The following is a 23,139-nucleotide window of genomic DNA, read 5'->3' on the forward strand; positions in this document are numbered from 1 at the left end:
CCAAGAGGGAGGGGGGTAGAAGAGGGAAGGAATGGGAGTTTGGGATTAGCAGATGCAAACTATTATTTATAGGATGGATAAACAACAAGGTCCTACTGTATAGCACAAGGAACTATATTCAATATCCTGTGATAAACCATAATGGAAAAGAATATATAGTTGAGTCATGTTGCTGTACAGTAGTAATGAAAATAACATTGGAAATCAACTATACTTCAATAAAATTTTTTTTAAAAGCCTATAGGGCTTCCCTGGTGGCACAGTGGTTGAGAATCCGCCTGCCGATGCAGGGGACACGGGTTCGTGCCCTGGTCCGGGAGGATCCCACGTGCCGCGGAGTGGCTGGGCCTGTGAGCCGTGGCCGCTGGGCCTGCGTGTCCGGAGCCTGTGCTCCACAACGGGAGAGGCCACAACAGTGAGAGGCCCGCGTACTGCAAAAAAAAAAAAAAAAAAAAAAGAAAAAAGAAAAAAAAGCCTATGGCTCTCAAAGCAGAGGACATCCAGATACAGGTATGGTTTTGGAAAAACAGTCCAGGCCAGCACCCCCAGGAGCAGGAGGAAGACGGCTAAGACCAACACCCATGGTGCCCCACTGAAGACACGAAGATTCCACACTGATTCCACAGTGAAGTCCCTTCTGGTCCTACCTTGCTTTCTCCTTCAATCACGATGACAGGCACGGCAGTGGCAGGCCAGCGGTGTTTGGCTGGGAGAGGCTTGTCACAATTCCATAGAACTATGATCTGAAAGGGACAGGGGGTCATGAGATGGCTTGGTAAGGCTAGATTTACATAGGCCTCCGACCCAAAGCTTCTTCTTACGGACAGAGAGGAGATGGGGATATAAGCAAGGCAGGATGGCAGACCTCAAAACTGAATTTAAAGTGAGTCCACTCCACTCTGTACACCTGAAACTAACACAACATTGTAAGTCAGCTATCCTCCAATAAAAATTAAAACAATAAAAGTGAGTCCACTCCTACACAACCCGCAGAACCCGATCACTCTAACAACCAAAGAGAGCGGACAAAAAGAGTCACCTAAGGACAACTGTGTCAAGGGGGTAGGACAAAGCTGGGGGGGAAAGAAGTCATTTCAGGGTTGCTGGTTTTTAACCAAGTGTTTTCCTGAATTATGATGTCTTATAATGACGAGTGAGATAGCAACCCTTATCAAACTGAATAAAAATGCACCCTGAACGTCTGCTATGCATTCACGCTACACCAGGCAACACGGGAGAAAGAAGAGAATTCAAGACAGGACTGGCATGAGCTCATGTTTTGAATTCTCCAGGATGGTTGCTGATTTCCTGTGATCCCGTGATTTCCAAGAAAAAACGACGTTTAGCTCCAAAATGCATACTTCCACGTGATTCCATTCTTTTGTCATGTGTAAACCTGCTTGTGTAATTTACAATTCAGAAAAACCACCGTTAGGAGTACGAGAGCGATACTAATTTGGAAAACATTATCGCCATAGGGATCATCTCCCTTTCCCAATTTTACAATCAGTCGCGGTGGCCATGAAAGAAAAGTTGACGCCTCCCGACACCAACGAATTGGTTTCTGCTGTGGAGACTTCGTTTTCTGGGTCCTCTCAGTGGCCTTCCTGATGTTCCTTTACCACTCTGACACGTAAAAATGAAATAACGTGCCCACGTATTCTTTAAAGAGTGTATTGGCGTATATCGGGTTGGCCACAAAGTTCGCTCAGGATTTTCCAAAAGGTGTTAGAAGAACCCGACTGAACTTTTGGGCCAACCCAATATTTAACTTTATCCCAGGGCCAAGATCTCTTCGTAACCCACCCCTTACCTGTACCAGATTTCGCTTCCAAGAACCTCTACGCTGATGAAAAGGGCGTAACGAGGCGTGACCAAGGAAAGGGGAGTAACGGGGCACGACGTGGCAGGAGTCCCCGGGAGCGCAGTGTGTAGCCGGGAAGGAACAGGGAGGGCTGGGGGGTCTCTGGTCCGCTGAGCAGGAGGGGGCAGGCACCGTGGTCAACACTGCCACTTACCTGAGCGCAGTACTGGGATCTGGCTGCAGCCACGAGGAGTTTCAACACTGGCTGGGACTGAGAGACCAGGGGGGTCACCGCGTGGATGACAGCGGTGAATTTGGAGGGGGGCTTTAAACCTGAAACAGAGAGGGCAGAGAGGCCGAATGAAGCACTGAGAAACAAGACTTAGAAAATCAGTCCTCTCTGCTCCACTGCCTCACCCTGGAGCTGATGTTCCCTTCTGGTGTATTTTTCCTCTGCCTCTTGTGTCCTGACAGAACCAAAAACAAGGTGAAAAGCTGCTAGCTAACTGCTGCCTGAGTCTAGGGACCTGGATAATGTACAGTTCAATGCCCATTTCCAGATTCTTCCTTTGAGAGTCGTTTCCTTCCTCCCTCGGGGATGCACCTTTGCTCTCCCTTCTGCTTTATAGGCACCCAAAGTCTCGTGACGCATGCACACCACTACTCACCACTCTCTACCCAAGAAAGGGTTTCACTCTAGTCACTGACGTCTTCGGATGGAGTTTTGTAAATGTGTTCTCTCTTCCACGATATTTGCATCTGTCTTACTCTTAATTATGTAGTTAAGGGGTTTTGGCCTGATTGATGCTATTTCAGAGAGTAACTAGCAAGTGGCAGAGGTTAAAAGAACAACATCCAGAGCATGAGTGTCTATGTCTGAAGCTCAGTTCCACCACGGAGCGGTTAGTGGGATGTTGGAAAAATTACTTAAGCCTCTGTGTTTCCACAGCTGTGAAATGGGGCTGATAGCAACAGCATCAAAGTTATGGAGTTGTTATGAGAATTAAATGAAACGAGTTAATGCATACAGAGCACTCAGAGCAGGACCTGCAGACAGCAAGTACTCAGCATGAGCTTACCACTATCATTACCACTATCACCACTATTTTAGAGTTGAAGCTGCTCTACTCCCCAGAATCTCTTCTTTGTGTACCAGTGACACAGCTGAGAGGAAAAGTATGGGGGCCAGACCTCTGCCAACTGTGCGCTCTAAGGCCCGGGGTGGAAAGGTACTATAAATGTACAAGATAACAACTGCCACCAAAGAGAAAGCAGTGTGATGGCTTCTCCCGCAAAATGAGTTTTTCCATGAGAACCCACTAAGAAACTGGAGACAGGTTAAAAAGCCTCCTAAAACTTCATTAGTTTAGAGCCACTAATTTCACATTTTAGTAGTTTAAATATGAACAAGACAGTGCAGGGACATTCAAGTTAAGCTTTGGTAGTGACTGGATAAAGGTAAGAATCAGACTATATATATCTCAAAGGATTAGACGAACGTTTTGCAGGGCAAATTATACCATCCGACTAGTACTTTGATTGCATGCTAGAAAGAAGCTAGCTTTCCCACTATCTAGATACACATTCAAGGCTTTGCCAAGTACGCAGAATAAATATGATGGAGGGGGTTCCCTTTTTTAGCAGTGAGGACAAGTCAGTGCTTTCAGATTTTCCTCTAACAGTTTAAGAAGCACCAATGACACACTTCTAACGTGCTAACTCCACACAAAAATCTGGAGTCTTTTTGCCATATCGACTTGAAAGACGCTTTATTATCCCAGGGTTTCTCAAATTTGGAACTATGAATGAGGAGAAGGGTCCAAGATGTTACTAACACTAGAGCGAACGGGGCTCCGAATACGTGTATGTCTATGGCGGTAACAGCCTTTTGTAAAGCTTCGTCCCTCTGTCGGCTCCCTTTTCCCCATTATGACTAGACTAAAAGCTGCTTGAGAACAGAGCTTGTATCTCCTTTGACTTTTTATTTCTACCACCTAGCATTGCATTAGCATGGCACAGAAGAGGAGCATAGGGCTTCCCTGGTGGCGCAGTGGTTGAGAATCCGCCTGCCGATGCAGGAGACACGGGTTCGTGCCCTGGTCCGGGAAGATCCCACATGCCGCGGAGCAACTAAGCCCGTGAGCCATGGCCGCTGAGCCTATGCATCCGGAGCCTGTGCTCCGCAACGGGAGAGGCCACAGCAGTGAGAGGCCCGCGTACAGCAAAAAAAAAAAAAAAAAAAAAAAAAGAAGAGGAGCATAATAAATGCTGAATGAAGTGAATAAGTTTCTCCCCTATCATATATTCTTAAATCTTTTTCCTTTCCCTTTATTAGTTTGGTTTTTCTGTGGTCTGAGACAGAGAAGTTGGGATAGTGGAGGAAAAAAAAAAAATAGGGAGAGGTCTCCTAGCTCCATTTTATATAAGATGAGAGACAAAATGATAGCGAAACCCATTGTCATGTTCAAAACGATCTGTAATTCGGGAAGCCTATTTCTCAAAAAGAAATGCCTCTGCTAAATGTGAAGTACAGCGGCTCAGGTAAGAAAGGAGTTTTTCACTTTGCAATGCTCTGCTGGCTTTATAATTCTTGACCTTGATACACCGTTTAGGACAGGGCTCTAGAAAGCAGTCTCCAACACAGGATGTTACAGAGACACCGCGGTGGAATCGAAACATCAAGGGACTTTAGTTCTGGATGACACTTGGCGGGTAAAGCAGAATGGCTCCCTGGAAGGCACTCACTTACCTAAATTAGCATAGTAGTAAGGGAAATCTCCCAGATAAGATGAATACTTCGGTAGGACGAACAATCCTCCAGGATGTTTGTTCCATATTAAACTGTTACGGGATATGTGCTTGAATATTCTGTCCTGAATAATCTAGAAAATGAAAACACGGCACATGGTGAGAGGAGACTGACGGTACCAGATGAGGAACACAGTCAATGCAAATTTGAGGGCTGATGGCACTCAAAGCAGTGAGTCTCCTCCCCCACCCCCAACCTGATTCTTCACTGGAACAACACGATTCTTCACTGATTCTCTGACACCGAGTGACAGAGCAATGGAAAAGCGTGAGAGAGAGAGAGAGAGAGGAATCATGGCTAATCCAATTTCCTAATTAAACTGCAGTTTCACCCTAAATTCTATCTTGTCTTTCTATAATAATAAGTCCACGCTCATGTCAAATTAGAGTGTGTAGAAGAGTTTCCCTGATGGCTGAGATCTAGCAGGGCTTCCAGATCCACATCAGGAAGATCTGTTCTCACGGCACAGAGACGTCCATATGGAGACTGAGTTGGGAGCATACGGAAGGCACGGCACATTCCCGAAGCAGCTGAGGTTTTGATCTGTTCCTTTAATTCAAGAGGCAGATTTATTGCTTGACATATCTCATCGTCCTTTCAAATTCAAGTGTAGGACTTTGGGGGTACTAGTTAGCTGAAGTTTTTCTACCTTTCATCTCAAAAAGTAGTGACTTAACAATTGCTCAAAACATCCTACATAACAGGACAAGAACCATGGCATATGGAGAGTCATGATAGCTAAGCTAGTTCATTAGTTTCTTTGGACTTGAAGACCTTGCAGATCATTAAATTCTACATTTAGAGTCAAACATTCTCCCATCCCAAATCATTTGTCAGATGAATTTGATTAGTCCACTTTACAGTGGACTTTCAAACTCTTGTAATTATACCATCCACTCATTAAGATATGATTTGGCAAATAATTAACTTGATACAGAATTTCATGTTTTCAGCAATATTTTTGTACTTAAAAAAAAAAAAGCCTGGCATATATCTTTAGAGATTTAAGACCTAAATCATCATTTTCCAGGTCCCCATTAAATGCAATGTGATTTTAAGTACAGACCATTTTAAATGGAGTTGTATTATTTGCTAAGGTTATTACCACCCTCATCTCATGCCACATGGTGACTAGACAAGTAATAAAGTCAGCTGCATTCATCTTTGCAAACCTTATTGTGTTTATATTTCTTAATGAGAGAGAAGGAAGCAAGGAGGAAATTTAGAAGAACTCAAATATCTTAGTTTAATGATTTCTGCATTTTCTCTTTTCCCCAGATCAAAACTGCTCATTTTATATGGATTGGCAGAGGTTTCTAATTTGGGGAAGATTTTAGGAACCTTGCTCAAGTGTTAATGTTTGCTCTTCGTGGTTCAACAGAGATGTGTTAAAATGCGAATTGTCTAGGCATTAATTGTAAGAAAATTGTCATGGTTGTGAAGGGTTTTTACATGGCTAGCAATTTTACTTTGTACACCATTTATTCCAGTTTTTAATTATTTGTACCTTCCAATTCTACTGTCTACTTATTTTCCTTTATAGGTTTTCACTTAGATCCTCCCTTTTTTTGCTTTCCAAATTTATGTCCCTTCTAGCATGTGGTTACTTAAATAAGTTTGGATATCAAGACACAGAAAACATTGGCAATGGATGGTGTCATAAATCCAACCTACATACAAATGACATGGAACTCAGAGATGTCACAAATTGGGTCCTATTCACTTTGGGTCTCTGGGTGGTGTGATTCTCAATGTCATTGACTCTTTTTGATTCAGTATAGCAATATTGTCATCTTTTTGAAGTCAAGGATGTGATAAGTTATAGTATTCCTCTGAAAGTATCAAAAAGCATTTTATATTCTCTTCAAACAGGGCGATATCAGCAAAGGTATAAGAGCAATAGCAAATGTTGAATTTAACTCAGGTCAGGCAATTTGCCACCTTTACGACTTACTATCCTCATACGTAATAAGCAGTAAAATATCACATTAATTATAACAACATTTCAGAATCTGTTAGGAAAAGTTGCCTAAATCTTCATACTTAAGACTTGATTTTTCAAAAAAATCTCATTCCTGTGTTCATTTCCTAGGCATGGATTTTTCCATTTCTATTTTTACACAGCTATACTATCACAGATATTATATATTATAGATCTTTCCATATTATTAATAGCATTCATGGTTTACTTATCCTAAATGTCCAACAATAGTGCAATTATTTCCATGCAAAGCAATGAACATATTTATGAGTTAAAACTTTCCACATTTAGGACCGATGCTTTAGGATTTTGTCAAAGGGCTTGAACACTTTAAAGGCTGTTCGTATGTATTACCAAATGCCTTTCTGAAAGGTTGATATCAACTTGCCTTACCAAAAGTTTGACAGAGTATGGATCTCATTTCACCAAATAGAAAGGTCATTTTGTCCCTCTCCTAATGTCCAATTCTCCCTATTGCTACACTGGACAGCTCCCAGTAGCCTTTCAGGGCCCTTAGTACTCACTCTCGAACGCTGTGAACGAAGACATCATATTGAAACGTCAGACACTATAAAGAAAATCAACACATACGTACACGCAAACACAGGCACACAAAATTTACACAAAATTTTTTTCCTTACAGCCCCAAATGGCACCCTTAATAAGGATGATATTTCTTATTAACATGAATTCAAAGGGAAGAATGACAGGCTCCTTATTTTTCATTTTTATGTGCCATCTATTTTTAAAATAATGGACAATTGATTATAGGTTCCGGTCATTCTAGGTGGCCTTGACTCTGTCTTCTGACCAATACAATGTTACCTAATACACACAATGCCACCATATATGCCACCTCATTCCAAACCAAAGCAAAATCTCCCATTTCTATTCTCTCACTGATTTTAAACTTTCATTATACAACGGCATCAATAATACTATGGTCTGAATGTGCATATGGTTAGATGAGTGAAGAGGGAAACAGAGAACCCTTCATAAAACGTCACTTAAAATTGTGTTCCCAAGCTACTGTGAGCTGTCTTCATATGTCATTACAATTGCGTGCCGTTTTCTTTTGCTCAGCCCGATTCTGACTGAGCTCCGAAGGTTCAATCCTTAGTGCCAGGTTACTGTTGTGCAGTATTCTGACAAATAATGGAATCCAAGAACACTGTCTTTGCAGTACTTGATCATTGTCCCTATCATTACTTCTCAATTTGCACCAAAAAATGAGCTCCAAAGAGCCTAGCTCTTATTAAATAGCTCCTTAATTCCAAGAGGCAGAATTAGGAAGTTTCAAGCAGACTAGAAATAACAGGCAAATCCCAAGCAGGAGAGAGTGCAGCACAGCTGAATGTACTAACAACCTGACCCTAGCATTGGAAAGAAAGATGAGGTGTCCTGTTTCCAATGGTATCTAAGCACTACCTACAACTCGAAGGCTCATAATCACCAAAGAGCAAGTAATTCCCTTCCCGTGACTCAGAATACAGCAAGTAAGGAAGAAAGAGTCTCCGGGTAGAGCATCCCCAAAGCAAGGGATCTTCCAATGTATGTTGTCCAAGGGTAATAATGCTGCATTACCCTGACCATAGGCACTCCAGCAGGAACTGAAGGACATATTATCTCAAGTAGGAATTTTTGATTTGTGATAGTTAAATCGTTCTTATGAACATATTGGCTGTTTATCTGGGTATGTGGATGGCATTTTCTGCTATTTTTCTCTGCTTTTCTGTTTATATTGGATCCTGGGGTAATCTAAGCTCTGGATTAAAAAGGGAAACTGGATGGTATCTCTCATGTAATTCAGTTAAGAGGTCAAATTGTTAAAATCCAATTTTGGAACTATATGAGGAGATTTTTTCAGTTGCAATAAATTTGAATGAAGTATATGGTTAGAGTGTTCTAAAAACAACTGTGCTCCAGGCCGCATGGGTCCTTGGGGGCATAGGAGGGCGTTTGCCCCGCCCACCCGGGCCTGGGGAGAGCCTGCTGAGCTCCCAGGTGAGGTCCCCTGTCCTCTGAGACCAAGGTGGGGGGCACAGCTGGGCCCCTTCTGTTCCTTCAGCCTAAGCCCGACTCCCCACAGGGCCCAGGGCCTTTTCCAGCCCTGTGGGTCCTAAGCACTGGCCCTGCCCACTGCCCAAACCTCGCCCTTGCTTAGGCCCCACACTCCAGAGCCAAGGCCTCCCCCGACTTTTTTTTTCCCTCCTCCTCTTTTTCACTATTGTGGTACTGCTGTACTTTCTGGTTGTTGATTCACCTATATTTTTATTTTCATATTCTTTCTAACATATCTGTTAGTTTCCTAGTCTAATTTTATTTTTTACTTTGTTATGTTCTCTCTCTCTTTTTTTCTTTTTTTGCCACCACACATGGCTTGCGGGATCTTGGTTGGTTCACAAGCAGGGGACTGGGCCGAAGCTCCTGTGGTGGGAGCTCTGAGTCCGAACCACTGGACTAACAGAGAACCTCAGACCCCAGGGAACATTCATTGGACTGAGGTCTCACAGAGGTCCTCATCTCAGCACCAAGACCCAGCTCTAACCAATAGCCTACAAACTCCAGTGTTGGAATCCACAGGCCAAACAACCAATAAGACAGGAACACAATCCCATTCAAAAAAAAAAGGGGGGGCAAAAAAATATGTCACAGATGAAGGAGCAAGGTAAAAACCTACAAGACCAAATAAATGAAGAGGAAATAGGCAATCTACCTGAAAAAGACTCCAGAGTAATGATAGTAAAGATGATAAGGATCTCGGAAATAGAATGGAGGCGTGGATTGAGAAAATACAAGAAATGTTTAACAGAGATCTAGAATAACTAAAGAACAAACAAACAGAGATGAACAACACCATAACTGAAATGAAAAACACACTAGAAGGAATCAATAACAGAATAACTGAGGCAGAACAAATAAGTGAGCTGGAAGATAAAATGGTGGAAATAATTGCCAAGGAGCAGAATAAAGAAAAAAGAATGAAAAGAATTGAAGACAATCTCAGAGACATCTGGGATAATGCTAAAAGCACCAACATTCAAATTATAGGGGCCCCAGAAGAAGAGAAAAAGAAAGGGTCTGAGAAAATATTTGAAGAGATTATAGTTGAAAACTTCCCTAACCTGGGAAAGGAAATAGTCACCCAAGTCCAGGAAGCACAGAGAGTCCCATACAGGATAAGCCTAGGAAAAACACACCAAGACACATATTAATAAAACTAACAAAAATTAAATTTAAAGAAAAAATATTAAAAGCAGCAAGGGAATAACAAAAAATAACATACAAAGGAATCCCCATAAGGTTATCAGCTGATTTTTCAGCAGAAACTCGGCAGGCCAGAAGGGAGTAGCAGGATATACTTAAAGTGATGAAAGAGAAAAAACTACAACCAAGATTACTCTACCCAGCAAGGATCTCATTCAGATTCAACAGCGAACTCAAAAGCTTTTCAGACAAGCAAAAGCTAAGAGAATTCAGCACCACTAAACCAGCTTTACAACAAATGCTAAAGACACTTCTCTAGGTGGGAAACACAAGAGAAGAAGACCCACAAAAACAAACCCAAAACAATTAAGAAAATGGTAATAGGAACATACATATTGATAATAACCTTGAGATTAAATGCCTTAACCAAAAGACACAGACTGACTGAATGGATACAAAAACAAGACCCATATACATGCTGTCTACAAGAGACCCACTTCAGATCTAGGGACACATACAGAATGAAACTGAAGGGATGGAAAAAGATATTCCATGCAAATGGAAATCAAAAGAAAGCTGGAGTAGCAATTCTCATATCAGATAAAACAGACTTTAAAATAAAGACTGTTAGAAGAGATAAGGAGGGACACTACACAGTGATCAAGGGATCAATGAAGAAGAAGATATAACAATTATAAATGTTTATGCATCCAACATAGGAGCACCTCAATACATAAGGCAAATACTAACAACCATGAAAGGAGAAATCAACAGTAACACAATAATAGTAGGGGACTTTAACACCCCACTTACACCAGTGGACAGATCATCCAAACAGAAAATAAATACGGAAACACATACTTTAAATGACACAATAGAACAGATAGATTTAACTGATATTTACAGCATTTCCACCCAAAAGTGGCAGAATACACTTTCTTCTCAAATGCACACGGAACATTCTCCAGGATACATCACATCTTGGGTCACACATCAAGCCTCGGAAAATTTAAGAAAATTGAAATCGTATCAAGCATCTTCTTTGACTACAACACTATGAGACTGGAAATCAATTACAGGAAAAAAAACTGTAAAAAATACAAATACATGGAGGCTAAACAGTACACTACTAAATAATCAAGGGATCACTGAAGAAATCAAAGAAGAAATTAAAAAATACCTAGAAACAAATGAAAATGAAAACAGGACGACCCAAACCTATGGGACGCAGCGAAAGCAGTTCTAAGAGGGAAGTTTATGGCAATTCAATCTCACCTCAAGAAACAAGAAAAATCTCAAATAAACTATCTAATCCTACACTTAAAACAACTAGGGAAAGAAGAACAAAGAAAACCCAAAGTCAGTAGAAAGAAAGAAATCATAAACATCAGAGCAGAAATAAATGAAATAGAAATGAAGAAAACAATAGCAAAGATCAATAAAACTAAAAGCTGGTTCTTTGAGAAGATAAAAAATACTGATAAACCCTTAGCCAGACTCATCAAGAAAAAAAGAGAGAGGACGCAAATCAATAAAGTTAGAAATGAAAAAGGAGAAATCACAATGACACCACAGAAATACAAAGGATCATAAGAGACTACTACAAACAACTATATGCCAATAAAATGGACAACCATGAAGAAATGGACAAATTCTTGGAAACGTAGAGTTTTCCAAGACTGAACCAGGAAGAATCAGAAAATATAAACAGAACTATCACAAGTAATGAAATTGAAACTGTAATTTAAAATCTTCCAACAAACAAAAGTCCAGGACCAGATGGCTTCACAGGCAAATTCTATCAAACATTTACAGAAGAGCTAACACCGATTCTTCTCAAACTCTTCCAAAAAATTGCAGAGGGAGAAACACTCCCAAATCCATTCTACAAAGCCACCATCACCCTGATACCAAAACCAGAAAAAGATATCACAAAAAAAGAAAATTACAGACTAATATCACTGATTAACATAGATGCAAAAATACCGAACAAAATACCAGCAAACAGAATCCAACAACACATTAAAAGGATCATACACCATGATCAAGTGGGATTTATCCCAAGGATTCTTCAATATACGCAAATCAATCAATGTGATACACCACATTAACAAATTAAGGTATAAAAACCATATGATCATCTCAATAGATTCAGAGAAAGCTTCTGACAAAATTCACCACCCATTTACGATTAAAAACTCTCCAGAAAATGGGCATATAGGGAACCTGCCTTAACATAATAAAGGCCATATATGACAAATGCACAGCAAGCCTCCTACCCAATGGTGAAAAACTGAAAACATTTCCGCTAAGATCAGGAACAAGACAAGGATGACCACTGTCGCCACTATTATTCAACATAGTTTTGGAAGTCCTAGCCATGGCAATTAGAGAAGAAAAAGAAATAAAAGGAATACAAATTACAAAAGAAGTAAAACTGTCACTGTTTGCAGATGACATGATACTATACATAGAGAAACCTAAAGATGCCACCAGAAAAATACTAGAGCTAATCAATGAATTTGGTAAAGTTGCAGGATACAAAATTAATGCACAGAAATCTCTTGAGTTCCTATACACTAATGACGAAAAATCTGAAAGAGAAATTAAGGACACACTCCCATTTACCACTGCAACAAAAAGAGTAAAATACCTAGGAATAAACCTACCTAGGGAGACAAAATACCTGTAGGCAGAAAACTATAAGACACTGATAAAAGAAATTAAAGACGATACAAACAGATGGAGAGATATACCATGTTCTTGGATTGGAAGAATCAATATTGTGAAAATGATACTACCCAAAGCAATCTACAGATTCAATGCAATCCCTATCAAACTACCAATAGCATTTTTTTACAGAACTAGAACAAAAAATCTTAAAATTTGTATGGAGACACGAAAGACCCCACATAGCCAAAGCAGTGTTGAGGAAAAGAAACGGAGCTGGAGGAATCAGACTCCCTGAGTTCAGACTATACTACAAAGCTACAGTAATCAAGACAATATGGTACTGGAACAAAAACAGAAATACAGATCCATGGAACAGGATAGAAAGCCCAGAGATAAACCCACCCACCTATGGTCAACTAATCTATGACAAAGGAGGCAAGGATATACAATGGAAAAAAGACATCCTCTTCAATAAGTGGTGGTGGGAAAAATGGACAGCTACATGTAAAAGAATGAAATTAGAACACTCCCTAAGACCATACACAAAAATAAACTCAAAATGGATTAGAGACCTAAAGTAAGACCAGACACTATAAAACTCTTAGAGGAAATATAGGAAGAACACTCTTTGACATAAATCACAGCAAGATCTTTTTTCATCCACCTCCTTAGAGTAATGTAAATAAAAACAAAAATAACAAATGGGACCTAATGAAACTTAAAAGCTTTTGCAAAGCAAAGGAAACTAAAAACAAGACAAAAAGACAGCCCTCAGAATGGGAGAAAATATTTGCAAATGAATCAATGGACAAAGGATTAATCTCTAAAATATATAAGCAGCTCATGCAGCTCAATATTAAAAAAACAAACAACCCAATCATAAATGGGCAGAAGACCTAAATAGACATTTCTCCAAAGAAGACATACAGATGGCCAAGAAGCACATGGAAAGCTGCTCAACATCACTAATAATTAGAGAAATGCAAATCAAAACTACAATGAGGTATCACCTCACACCAGTCAGAATGGGCATCATCAGAAAATCTACAAACAACAAATGCTGGAGAGGGTGTGGAGAAAAGGGCACCCTCTTGCACTGTTGGTGGGAATGTAAATTGATACAGCCACTATGGAGAACAGTATGGAGGTTCCTTAAAAAACTAAAAATAGAATTACCATATGACCCAGCAATTCCACTAGTGGGCATATACCCAGAGAAAACCATAATTCAAAAAGATACATGCACCCCAATGTTCATTGAAGCACTATTTACAATAGCCAGGTCATGGAAGCAACTTAAATGTCCATCGATAGACGAATGGATAAAGATGTGGTATATATATATATACAATGGAATATTACTCAGCCATAAAAAGGAACGAAATTGGGTCATTTGTAGAGACATGGATGGATCTAGAGACTGTCATACAGAGTGAAGTAAGTCAGAAAGAGAAAAACAAATATCGTATATTAACACATATATGTGGAACCTAGAAAAGTGGTACAGATGAACTGGTTTGCAGGGCAGAAATGAGACACAGATGTAGAGAACAAACGTATGGACACCAAGGGGGGAAAGTGGCGGAGGGTGGTGGTGGGATGAATTGGAAGAGTGGGATTGACATGTATACGCTAATATGTATACAGGTTAACTAATAAGAACCTGCTGTATAAAAAAATAAATTAAATAAAGTTCAAAAATTTAAAAAAAAAAAAAAAAAGAGAGGAGACATGTACCACAATGTTCACTGCAGCTCTATTTACAATGTCCAAGACATGGAAGCAACCTAAGTGTCCATCGACAGATGAATGGATAAAGAAGATGTGGCACATATATACAATGGAATATTACTCAGCCATAAAAAGAAACAAAATTGAGTTATTTGTAGTGAGGTGGATGGACCTAGAGTCTGTTATACAGAGTGAGGTAAGTCAGAAAGAGAAAAACAAATACTGTATGCTAACACATATATATGGGATCTAAAAAAAAAAAAAAAAATGGCTATGAAGAACCTAGAGGCAGGAGAGGAATAAAGACACAGATGTAGAGAATGGACTTGAGGACATGGGGAGGGGGAAGGGTAAGCTGGGACGAAGTGAGAGAGTGGCATGGACATATATACGCTAACAAATGTAAAATAGATAGCTAGTGGGAAGCAGCCGCATAGCACGGGGAGATCAGCTCAGTGCTTTGTGACCACCTAGAGGGGTGGGATAGGGAAGGTGGGAGGGAGGCTCAAGAGGGAGGGGATATGGGGATATATGTATGCATATGGCTGATTCACTTTGTTGTACAACAGAAACTGACACAGTATTGTGAAGCAATTATACTCCAATAAAGATCTATTAAGAAAAAACCAAAAAAACTGTTTCTCTAAAGAACTGCATGGCTCAAATAGAAGGGGAAGACGGCTTTCTAGGCACAGAGATGAAAACAGCTTGACTTAAGATCCTATGCTGATGAATATAACACATCCACCTGTTATTATAAGATAATTGAGTCCTGCTAACTTAATAGGCAAGAGACCAGAGCTATGCAATAAACCATACTCAAAAGAAATGTAATTAATGAGATACCATCTTTCATCTAGCGAACTAACAAAGCTGTGTATGTGTGTGTTTTAATTATGATTCTGAAGGCTGACAAGGATACAGTAAGAGAGGGTGTTCCCCAGATGGCCTGTGAGAATCTAGATTGATTCAGCCTCTTTGAAGAGTAATTTGCCAATACCTATCATGAGTCTTAGTCATGCCTGGACTCTTGGGTTGAGTAATCTCATTTCAAGGACTCCATCTAAGAAATAAAGACATAGTCTAAGATACATGTAGAAGGGCATCGGTTGGATAAAGATATCTCTATCTCTAAAAAAGAAATAATTAGAAACAACATTAATAGTCAACAATAGCAGATTGGTTAAATAAATAGAGGTTCACTAAGGGATGGAATATAGGGTGAAAAAATGAAAACATGTGGTCTGGGTGTATAGCCAAAGATGCATAAAAGTGGCATGTGAAAACACTGAGGAAAGAATAACTTAAGAAATATATCAGGGGAATTCCCTGGCAGTCCAGTGGTTAGGACTCTGTACTCTCACTGCTGAGGGCCTGGATTCAATCCCTGGTCTGGGACCTAAGATCCCATAAGCTGTGTGGCATGGCAAAAAAAAAAAAAAAAAAAAAAAAGGAAATGTATTGGAGCAACTACAGAAAAATATGTCAAAAAAAAAAGTTTAGCTTTTTCAACACAGATCATATATAAAAGTAAATTGGATTAAGTAGTTAAATGTAAAAAATTAACCATGAAAGTACTAGAAAATACTAATGTGTATGTGTGTTGCACATAAATAAAATTATGGGTCAAAAAGTCCTTTCTAAACAGTAGCAAATGGAAAAGCTGCAGATGAAAAGACTGCCCCATGATAAACAAAACAGAAAGCATGCCACAAATTGGGGGGAAATATTTGCTACAAAGGAATCAAAGGTTAATCTTTTAAAATCTAATAAGCTCTTAAAAATTAATGAGAAAAGTGGGACAACATCATGGCCATTTCTATTTCTTTCTTTGTGAGCTGCCTGAGCAAGAAACATATAAAAAATATTCATTCTTACTAAGATCTTAAGAAAATAATGATTTATCATTTTTAAGGATATAATGTCCAATATGGTGAAAGTGAAAAAAATAAATATAATTAAAATAGGTTCTCTCATATAAACTGGAAGGAATATAAATTAGTTGAATTCTATTGCAGGAAAATTGACAGTTCATATTTGAAATCTTAGCATTTTGCATACTGTTTGAACCAGGACTTTGAATTCAAGGAATTTATCCTAAGGAAGATCTTGAATCTGCACAAGAACTTGGCACTGAGGCTATTAGCTTCAATGATGTACATAATAATGAAAAACCAGAAACAATTTTAATAGCCTCAAACTGGGGATTAATTAACGGAATTAAGTGACATCATGAATGGAATATTATATAGCCATTAAAATAATTGTAGAAAAATCTAATGAGATACTAGGAATAATTATTAAGCAGAAAAAACAGGTTATAAACTAAGTATAGAAAGACTCCTCTTTAAATTAAAAATGACAACATATTTATGCATTTTAATAGAAAAAATGAATATGTATGTGTTTATGTGTGTGTATATATGTCAGTAGGGATTTGTATGGGTAGATTATTTTATTTTTGTGCTATAAGTATTTTCTATTATTTTCTAAAAGGAATATGCACTTCTTTGATAAAAAGCACTCATTCCAAAAAGCAAGCAAACAAACAAACAAAAACCCCCAAACAAGTGACATTCAACTTTCCTTAAGAAGGGCCTAGGAAGGGTCTTAGACGGAAGACAGGATCAAAGAAAAGGTTCGAATTTATTACATATTCAAATCTGCTGCTATGGACAGAAGTAAAAACCCATTCAATTTTCATTGAGGAGAGTGCTTTTGGAGGAATAAGAGAAATTTGCTTGTAATAAGGAAGCCCTTGGAAGGCATTCTACCCTGTCCCCTTTCATGGGGGGGCCTGGGTCCTAAATAGCCCTTTTCACTTAGTTCCAGGCTGAAAACGACACACCCCATTTATAAGAGGACACTGTGATAGAGGCTGGCCCCACAAAAGCAGGAGGCCCAGGCTAGGCGCAGGGTAGGGAAGCCCCACAGTGTGCCCGGGGTATGACCAGAGTTGGCTCTGGCAGCCAGGATGGCAAGACAACAGCAAGGGCGCAAAACAGGATGACTTCAGTTTTCTTGGTATTTTTCAGACTTAGCATAGTGTATGCTCCCAATTACATTAGCTTTTGGAGCAGTAATAACTTTTCCAAAGAAAATATTTCAAAAGTGAGGCCACAAATGCCCCTACTTCATGTGGCGGACAGCTCAGAATCACCTTGATGCTGTGCTTCACCTGAGGACCTCTGCTCTCCTTCCTGTAATTCATGAGTGTGCAGACCCAGAAATCTTTTCTCAGCTCTTTGTGCTACTTCGGTGTAGCCTCAGGCCATCGCTATCTGCTCTACTTCCAAAGGTTTTAATCATCTCCATGCTTCCCTTTCTTTTTTTCCTCCTGCCTTAAAAAAGGCAACTCAAAGATGGGCACCCATCTGTCTAGAAGAGTTTCTGATCTCATACAGTTTAACACTTTCTGTACCAGATGGGTGTAATTCTGATTTTCTTCTTAACACATCCTTGCAGCAGTGATGCTAGTTGGGTTCCATATGTCTTGAGAATAAATTTGGCTGTATCCCAGTGCCATTGGACTATAGTACCCAGCAAACTATTCATATTTTTAGAATGGGAGAAGATTTTCCCCTACTTGGTCACTATCTGTTTCCTAAGTGGGCTCCAGAAATATGCCTTCAAAGGATGCTACTGAGTGTGAATGACAGGAGGACAGTTATTAGCTACCTGTCTCTGAAAGGATGTAAGACAGAGCCCATCTCTGTGTCAAGGAGTGTAATTTCTCCTATGTCAGCTTTATTCAGTGGAGTTTGTCAAGAACGGCGGTCTTTGCTTGGCCACGGCAGAGCAGGTAAAAAGGGGTTAACTGACACATTCAAGTACAGAAAGTTCGGTTTCGCCCCATTTGACCAATTACACGTGACTAATAGCAAAAGAGAAGGCTGAGAGAAACATATAAAGGACCATTATTCAAGACCGAGAGCCAAGTGGTCTCACTTACCTCTAGTGTAGTTAATACAATCTTCTCAACTGAAGAAAAATAAGCCTCCCACAAGAATTGTGTCTGCTGTCTAAGTGCTAGGATTTTATCCTGATGAATAGACCTGATTGTAGAAGGAATCTGTAACACAAGGTGAACACATAATAACTATAACCGGAAAACAATAAGATGCCATTTGATCAAAATAACCCACTTGGGTTAGGCTTTTATTCTGCACAGCATTCAGCTTCTAGCATACAGATCTACTAAAAATCACCAACTCCTAAATTGAAAGGCCCTTCAGGGGTGTCAGCTACAAACAGCACTTATTGGGAATCAGCTTTAAGGACCTTAAATGCACGAGAGTTAGAGCTCACTTCTAAGATGTGGTAGCAGCTTATCACTTGCTTAGGGTGTTCCTACAGTAGTCTTTGCTGTTTTCTCTTCTCAGATTCCCACACATCCTTGATCCTAACCATGAACAACCAAATTCTACAAAGAAGGAGCTACAGCCTTGGAGCAAGGCTGAGAGACATCATCCCCCAAAAGCACTTCTAAGACACGTCACGCCGGGGACTACAAATGATCTACAAAAAGGCTTTTTAGGGAACGTCTCTGAGTCTCTCCATTTAATATGCAGCTGGGGTAGTCATTTCTACGTGCATGGATCTCCTACCTCTCCCCGAGAGCTTTCTGCTCCCCAGACTTCTCTTTTCAGCTCCAGCGCTTACCCCAAACTAACACAATCTGTCATACATGTTTAACCATCACTGCTCTCTGCCAGGCTGCACAATTTTAAAGGGGGGGGATCTATGCCCTGTCCATCCTGCTACACATTTTATAGCCAGGAGAGTGGCTTTTATGTATAGGTACACCTCAGAGATACTGTGTGTTCAGTTCCAGACCACCACAATAAAACAAATATCACAATAAAGCGAGTCACACAAAATTTGTTTGGTTTCCCAGTGCATATAAAAGTTATGTTTACACTATAGCCTATTAAGTGTGCAATAGCATAATGTCTAAAAACACAATGTAACTACCTTAATTAAAAATACTTATTACTAAAAAAAAACCCCACTAACCATCATCTGACAACACAGGGTTGACACAAACCTTCAATTTGTTAAGAAAAAAAAAAAGCATCTACGAAGCATAAAATAAGCGAGGTATGCCTGTAGTAGTTATTCAATAAATAGAAGTGGAATTGAACATGGCCATCTGAAGCCACCAAAGGGATATCATTATTTTCACTAGCAGTATAACTCAGTGGTTAAGCACAGGAACATGGGAGTTAGACCACAGTGGGAGTCTTGGCTCTGCCATTTACTAGCCCTGCTTCCTTGGACAAGTTACATGATCTCTCAAAGATTTCATTTCCTCACTTATAAAACGGGGATATAGTACTAACATCATAAGGTTGTCATGAAGATCGCATAAGTGCTTCGCACAATGCCTAGTACATGGGAAGCTTTAGTAACAAAGCAATTATTACCGCTACTATCATTATTTGTATTTTTGTTTGTTTGTTTGTTTGTTTTCTGTACGTGGGCCTCTCACTGTTGTGGCCTCTCCCGTTGCGGAGCACAGGCTCCGGACGCGCAGGCTCAGCGGCCATAGCTCACGGGCCCAGCCGCTCTGCGGCATGTGGGATCTTCCCGGACCGGGGCACGAACCCGCGTCCCCTGCATCGGCAGGCGGACTCTCAACCACTGCGCCACCAGGGAAGCCCACTACTATCATTATTAACTTAAGGGTGATGATATTCAAAGACAGACCAATTGCTTAATGTCTGCATGTGAACTTGCTTGGGTCTGGAGCTCTGAAATGTACTTCCTGGGTGTCTGGTGAGTCTCCTTGGTTTGCTCCTATCTTCACCTATAGCCCAAAGGCTATTTCATTTATGGAGTCTATACTTAGGGGAGATTCCTTGTGATTAGCAACTGTCCTTTGGTGCTCACCTCTTTCTGCATGCTTGCCTCCCTAATGTGTAACTAATCAGACAGGCATGGGAGCCTGGACTGAAGCAGGACTGCTCCGCTAGCTGCTTTAGTAAGAAAGTTACCCATGGCATTGTGACTAAGACTACATCTGAATTTCCAGTGGTGGTTAAGGAAGTAGGATCATATTTTTTGATTCAAGACCACACTTAATGGGAAGCCATGGAACTGCTTCACAGTATCTACATAAGGACAAGTTCACTTGCTTTGGCAATGTCCAGAAGCAGATACTAAATCTGCAGCCCCAAAGTGTGTATCTGGATTCCCAACACTGAAGCAGCATGGAGGCAACAGGTAAAGGAGAAACATTAGCCTGAAACCAGAGCTCAAGGTCAAGTGGAAATAAAATATCCTTGAAGAAGGTAGAGAAACCATTCAGATCATGGATCCTTCATAAACCAAAGAACATTTATTTTTATTTACTGAGAAAATTACTCAGATTGCCCAAGAAAGACTACAAAAAAATTACCCTCCTCAATTTTCATACTCATGCCCTCTTCTGAATGTCAGTGGTATTTTCTAGGAGTCATACAGGTAGACTGTTTCATGATCATGAGGAACCAGTACATTAGAAAAATGTCAAAAACTATCATCACTCTGTGCTCTCCAGAAAACTGAGTAGGCTGTGGTTATGAAGGCAGAAAGGGATAGCACAGATGAGCCTACCAATACAACCCCTCTCTTCTATTAGCCACATTTTGATGTTACTACATCAAGTGAAATATATCCTACCCATTTGTGCATATGATACAAGTGTCTGACAGCACTCTTTAAAGTGCTCTGGAAGATAATTCCAATTGATTAAAAAGACAGAGTTCCAAATTTTAATGGCATTTGGTTACTGGTTCTTAATCTGCTTGTCCCGAGAGACAGGTATGGGAAAGTGATAAATTAATTCCAATTTGGCCAGATTGTTCAAAGTTGCAGAACTCAGTGAAATCTTAATAGCAGGTCATGCATGGTAACAGAACTAATGGAATCTACTGAGATAGATATAGGAAAGCAATAGTAAGCTCTCTTGGTGACATGACAACAAGAATATATGCAAATAAAAACACCTGAGCTGTTCTAAAACAGGAAATAAAAAATGGTAACATAACAAAAACATTTCCCAGAGCAGACATTTGGGCTGGGTGCCAGTTCTTTAAAACCATTGTCAATGACAGTGCAGTCATCATTCAATATGGAGGCAGCTGTGCAAAGACAGACTGAATATGATAGAGGAAAATGCCAGCACGTTTGAGTAGGTGCAGAATGAAAAACAAAATCTCCAGCATCAAGCCAAAATGTTGCCTCAGAAGGTGAAATGCTTCTGGGGAATCAACTCTGCTGTAATGGTAGAGACCAGACCACCACAAGTCAGTATCCTGGAACATTCTCCATTCTCAAAGACAAACTCCCAACTTAGTCAAATCAAATTCACGGGAGCACTGGTACATAAATGGAGAAATTATGGCTGGTATTTTTCATTCCCTTTCTTTCCTAAATTTCCTTTAATGAGCATGCATTATTTTTTAAAAATCATAAAAGGAAGGAAAAAGGCAACATGGAAAAGAACCGCATCTATCACTTTTGTTTGGCCTGTCATGAGTGAATGTTTTAGGCACACACCATCTCTGTGTGGGGAGAACTCTACTAGATCACGTGTCCTCCTCTTTCTTCTGAGGTCCCAGGGGCCTTGGAAATCACAGATCTGAGTACCGGACACAAGGCATGTTTTAGGAGCTGTGTTCAGCTTGGCTTGCCTAATTCATGGCCCTCTTGGTTACAAATATTCCACTGTTACTTTAGGGAAAGAGGACTGAGTTATTTCACCAGCCAGTTAACAGACTGGCCAGCAGCACAGAAGTAGAATCAATGATAGAGTTAGAAACTGAATTTCCTGAATATTGAAAAAAGGACATTAAAAAATATCATTTTACAAATATTTGTGATAGTTCAAGATAAAGTACAATGCCATGAAATAAAAGCATTAAAATATTCCATCATTTTAGAGAAAAGAGTATGGCAATTTATGTTGAAGCTGAAACATTATTGCACAAAGGGTCTTTAGAAATCCTTAGTGACTGATTATTCCTGCCCCAGGATTTTTCTGTGAGTATCATATCCCCCTTCCCAGGCAGCTCTTGACAAGTTCAAACTTTTATTAGGCATCCTTGTGGAAGACTGGTTGATGTATATGTGTGGATTTATTTCTTAGCTCTGTATTCTGGTCCATTAGTCTATATATCTGTCTTTATGCCAGTACCATACTGTTTTGATGACTGGAGCTTTATAATATATTTTGAAATTAGGGGCTATAATGCCTTGGTTTTGTTCTTTTTTCTCAAGATTGATTTGGCTATTTGGGGTCTTTTCTGGCTCCATATGGATTTTAGAGCTGTTTTTCTATTTCTGTAAAAAACAAATGCCATTAGGATTTTGGCAGAAATTGCCTTGAATCTGTGGATCACTTTGGGTAATACGGACATTTTAATAATTAGTAAGTCTTAACCCTGCAATAGAAGACAACATGGATGAACCTTGAGGACATTATACTAAGTGAAATAAACCAGTCACAGAAAGACAAATAATTCATGAGTCCACTTATAAGAGATATCTAAAATAATCAAATTCATAGAATTAAAGAGCAGAATGGTGGTGACCAGGGGTTGGGGGATGGGAAGTGAGGAATAACTAGTAAGTGGGCATAAAGCTTCAGTTAAGCTAGCTGAATAAGCTTTAGAGACCTGCTGTAGCACACTGTACCTACACTCAACCATCATGAGTACATGTCAAAATTTGTTAAAAGAGTAGATTTCACGTTACATGTTCTTACAACAATAAAATTAAAGAGAAAATATCTAAATGGCCAAAAAGACATTTTAAAAAAACATACATTTTCATTTGAGGCTGCTCTTTTAAATATACATCTAAAAGATAACACTGACTCACGTACCCAGACTAGATCATTTGAGCAATGATAACACTAATTGTAAGAATCAGCCCTAGAGACCTCTCTCT

At 39.7% G+C, this 23,139-nt stretch overlaps 1 protein-coding gene across 1 annotated transcript in view; it reads right to left on the reverse strand.

The window, feature by feature from the left end:
- Nucleotides 1-23,139, reverse strand: part of EXT1 (exostosin glycosyltransferase 1) — a 299,327-nt gene that overhangs the window by 18,199 nt on the left and 257,989 nt on the right. The window contains exons 5-8 of the mRNA XM_067017916.1: nucleotides 18,158-18,277; nucleotides 4,554-4,686; nucleotides 2,019-2,137; nucleotides 648-743 (exon numbers count right to left, since the gene is read on the reverse strand). Of these exons, the coding sequence (XP_066874017.1) occupies nucleotides 648-743; nucleotides 2,019-2,137; nucleotides 4,554-4,686; nucleotides 18,158-18,277 (468 nt within the window). The remainder of the gene's footprint in view (nucleotides 1-647; nucleotides 744-2,018; nucleotides 2,138-4,553; nucleotides 4,687-18,157; nucleotides 18,278-23,139) is intronic.

This window comes from Kogia breviceps, chromosome 17 (assembly GCF_026419965.1).
Source record: "Kogia breviceps isolate mKogBre1 chromosome 17, mKogBre1 haplotype 1, whole genome shotgun sequence".
NCBI classification, from domain to species: Eukaryota; Metazoa; Chordata; class Mammalia; order Artiodactyla; family Physeteridae; genus Kogia; species Kogia breviceps.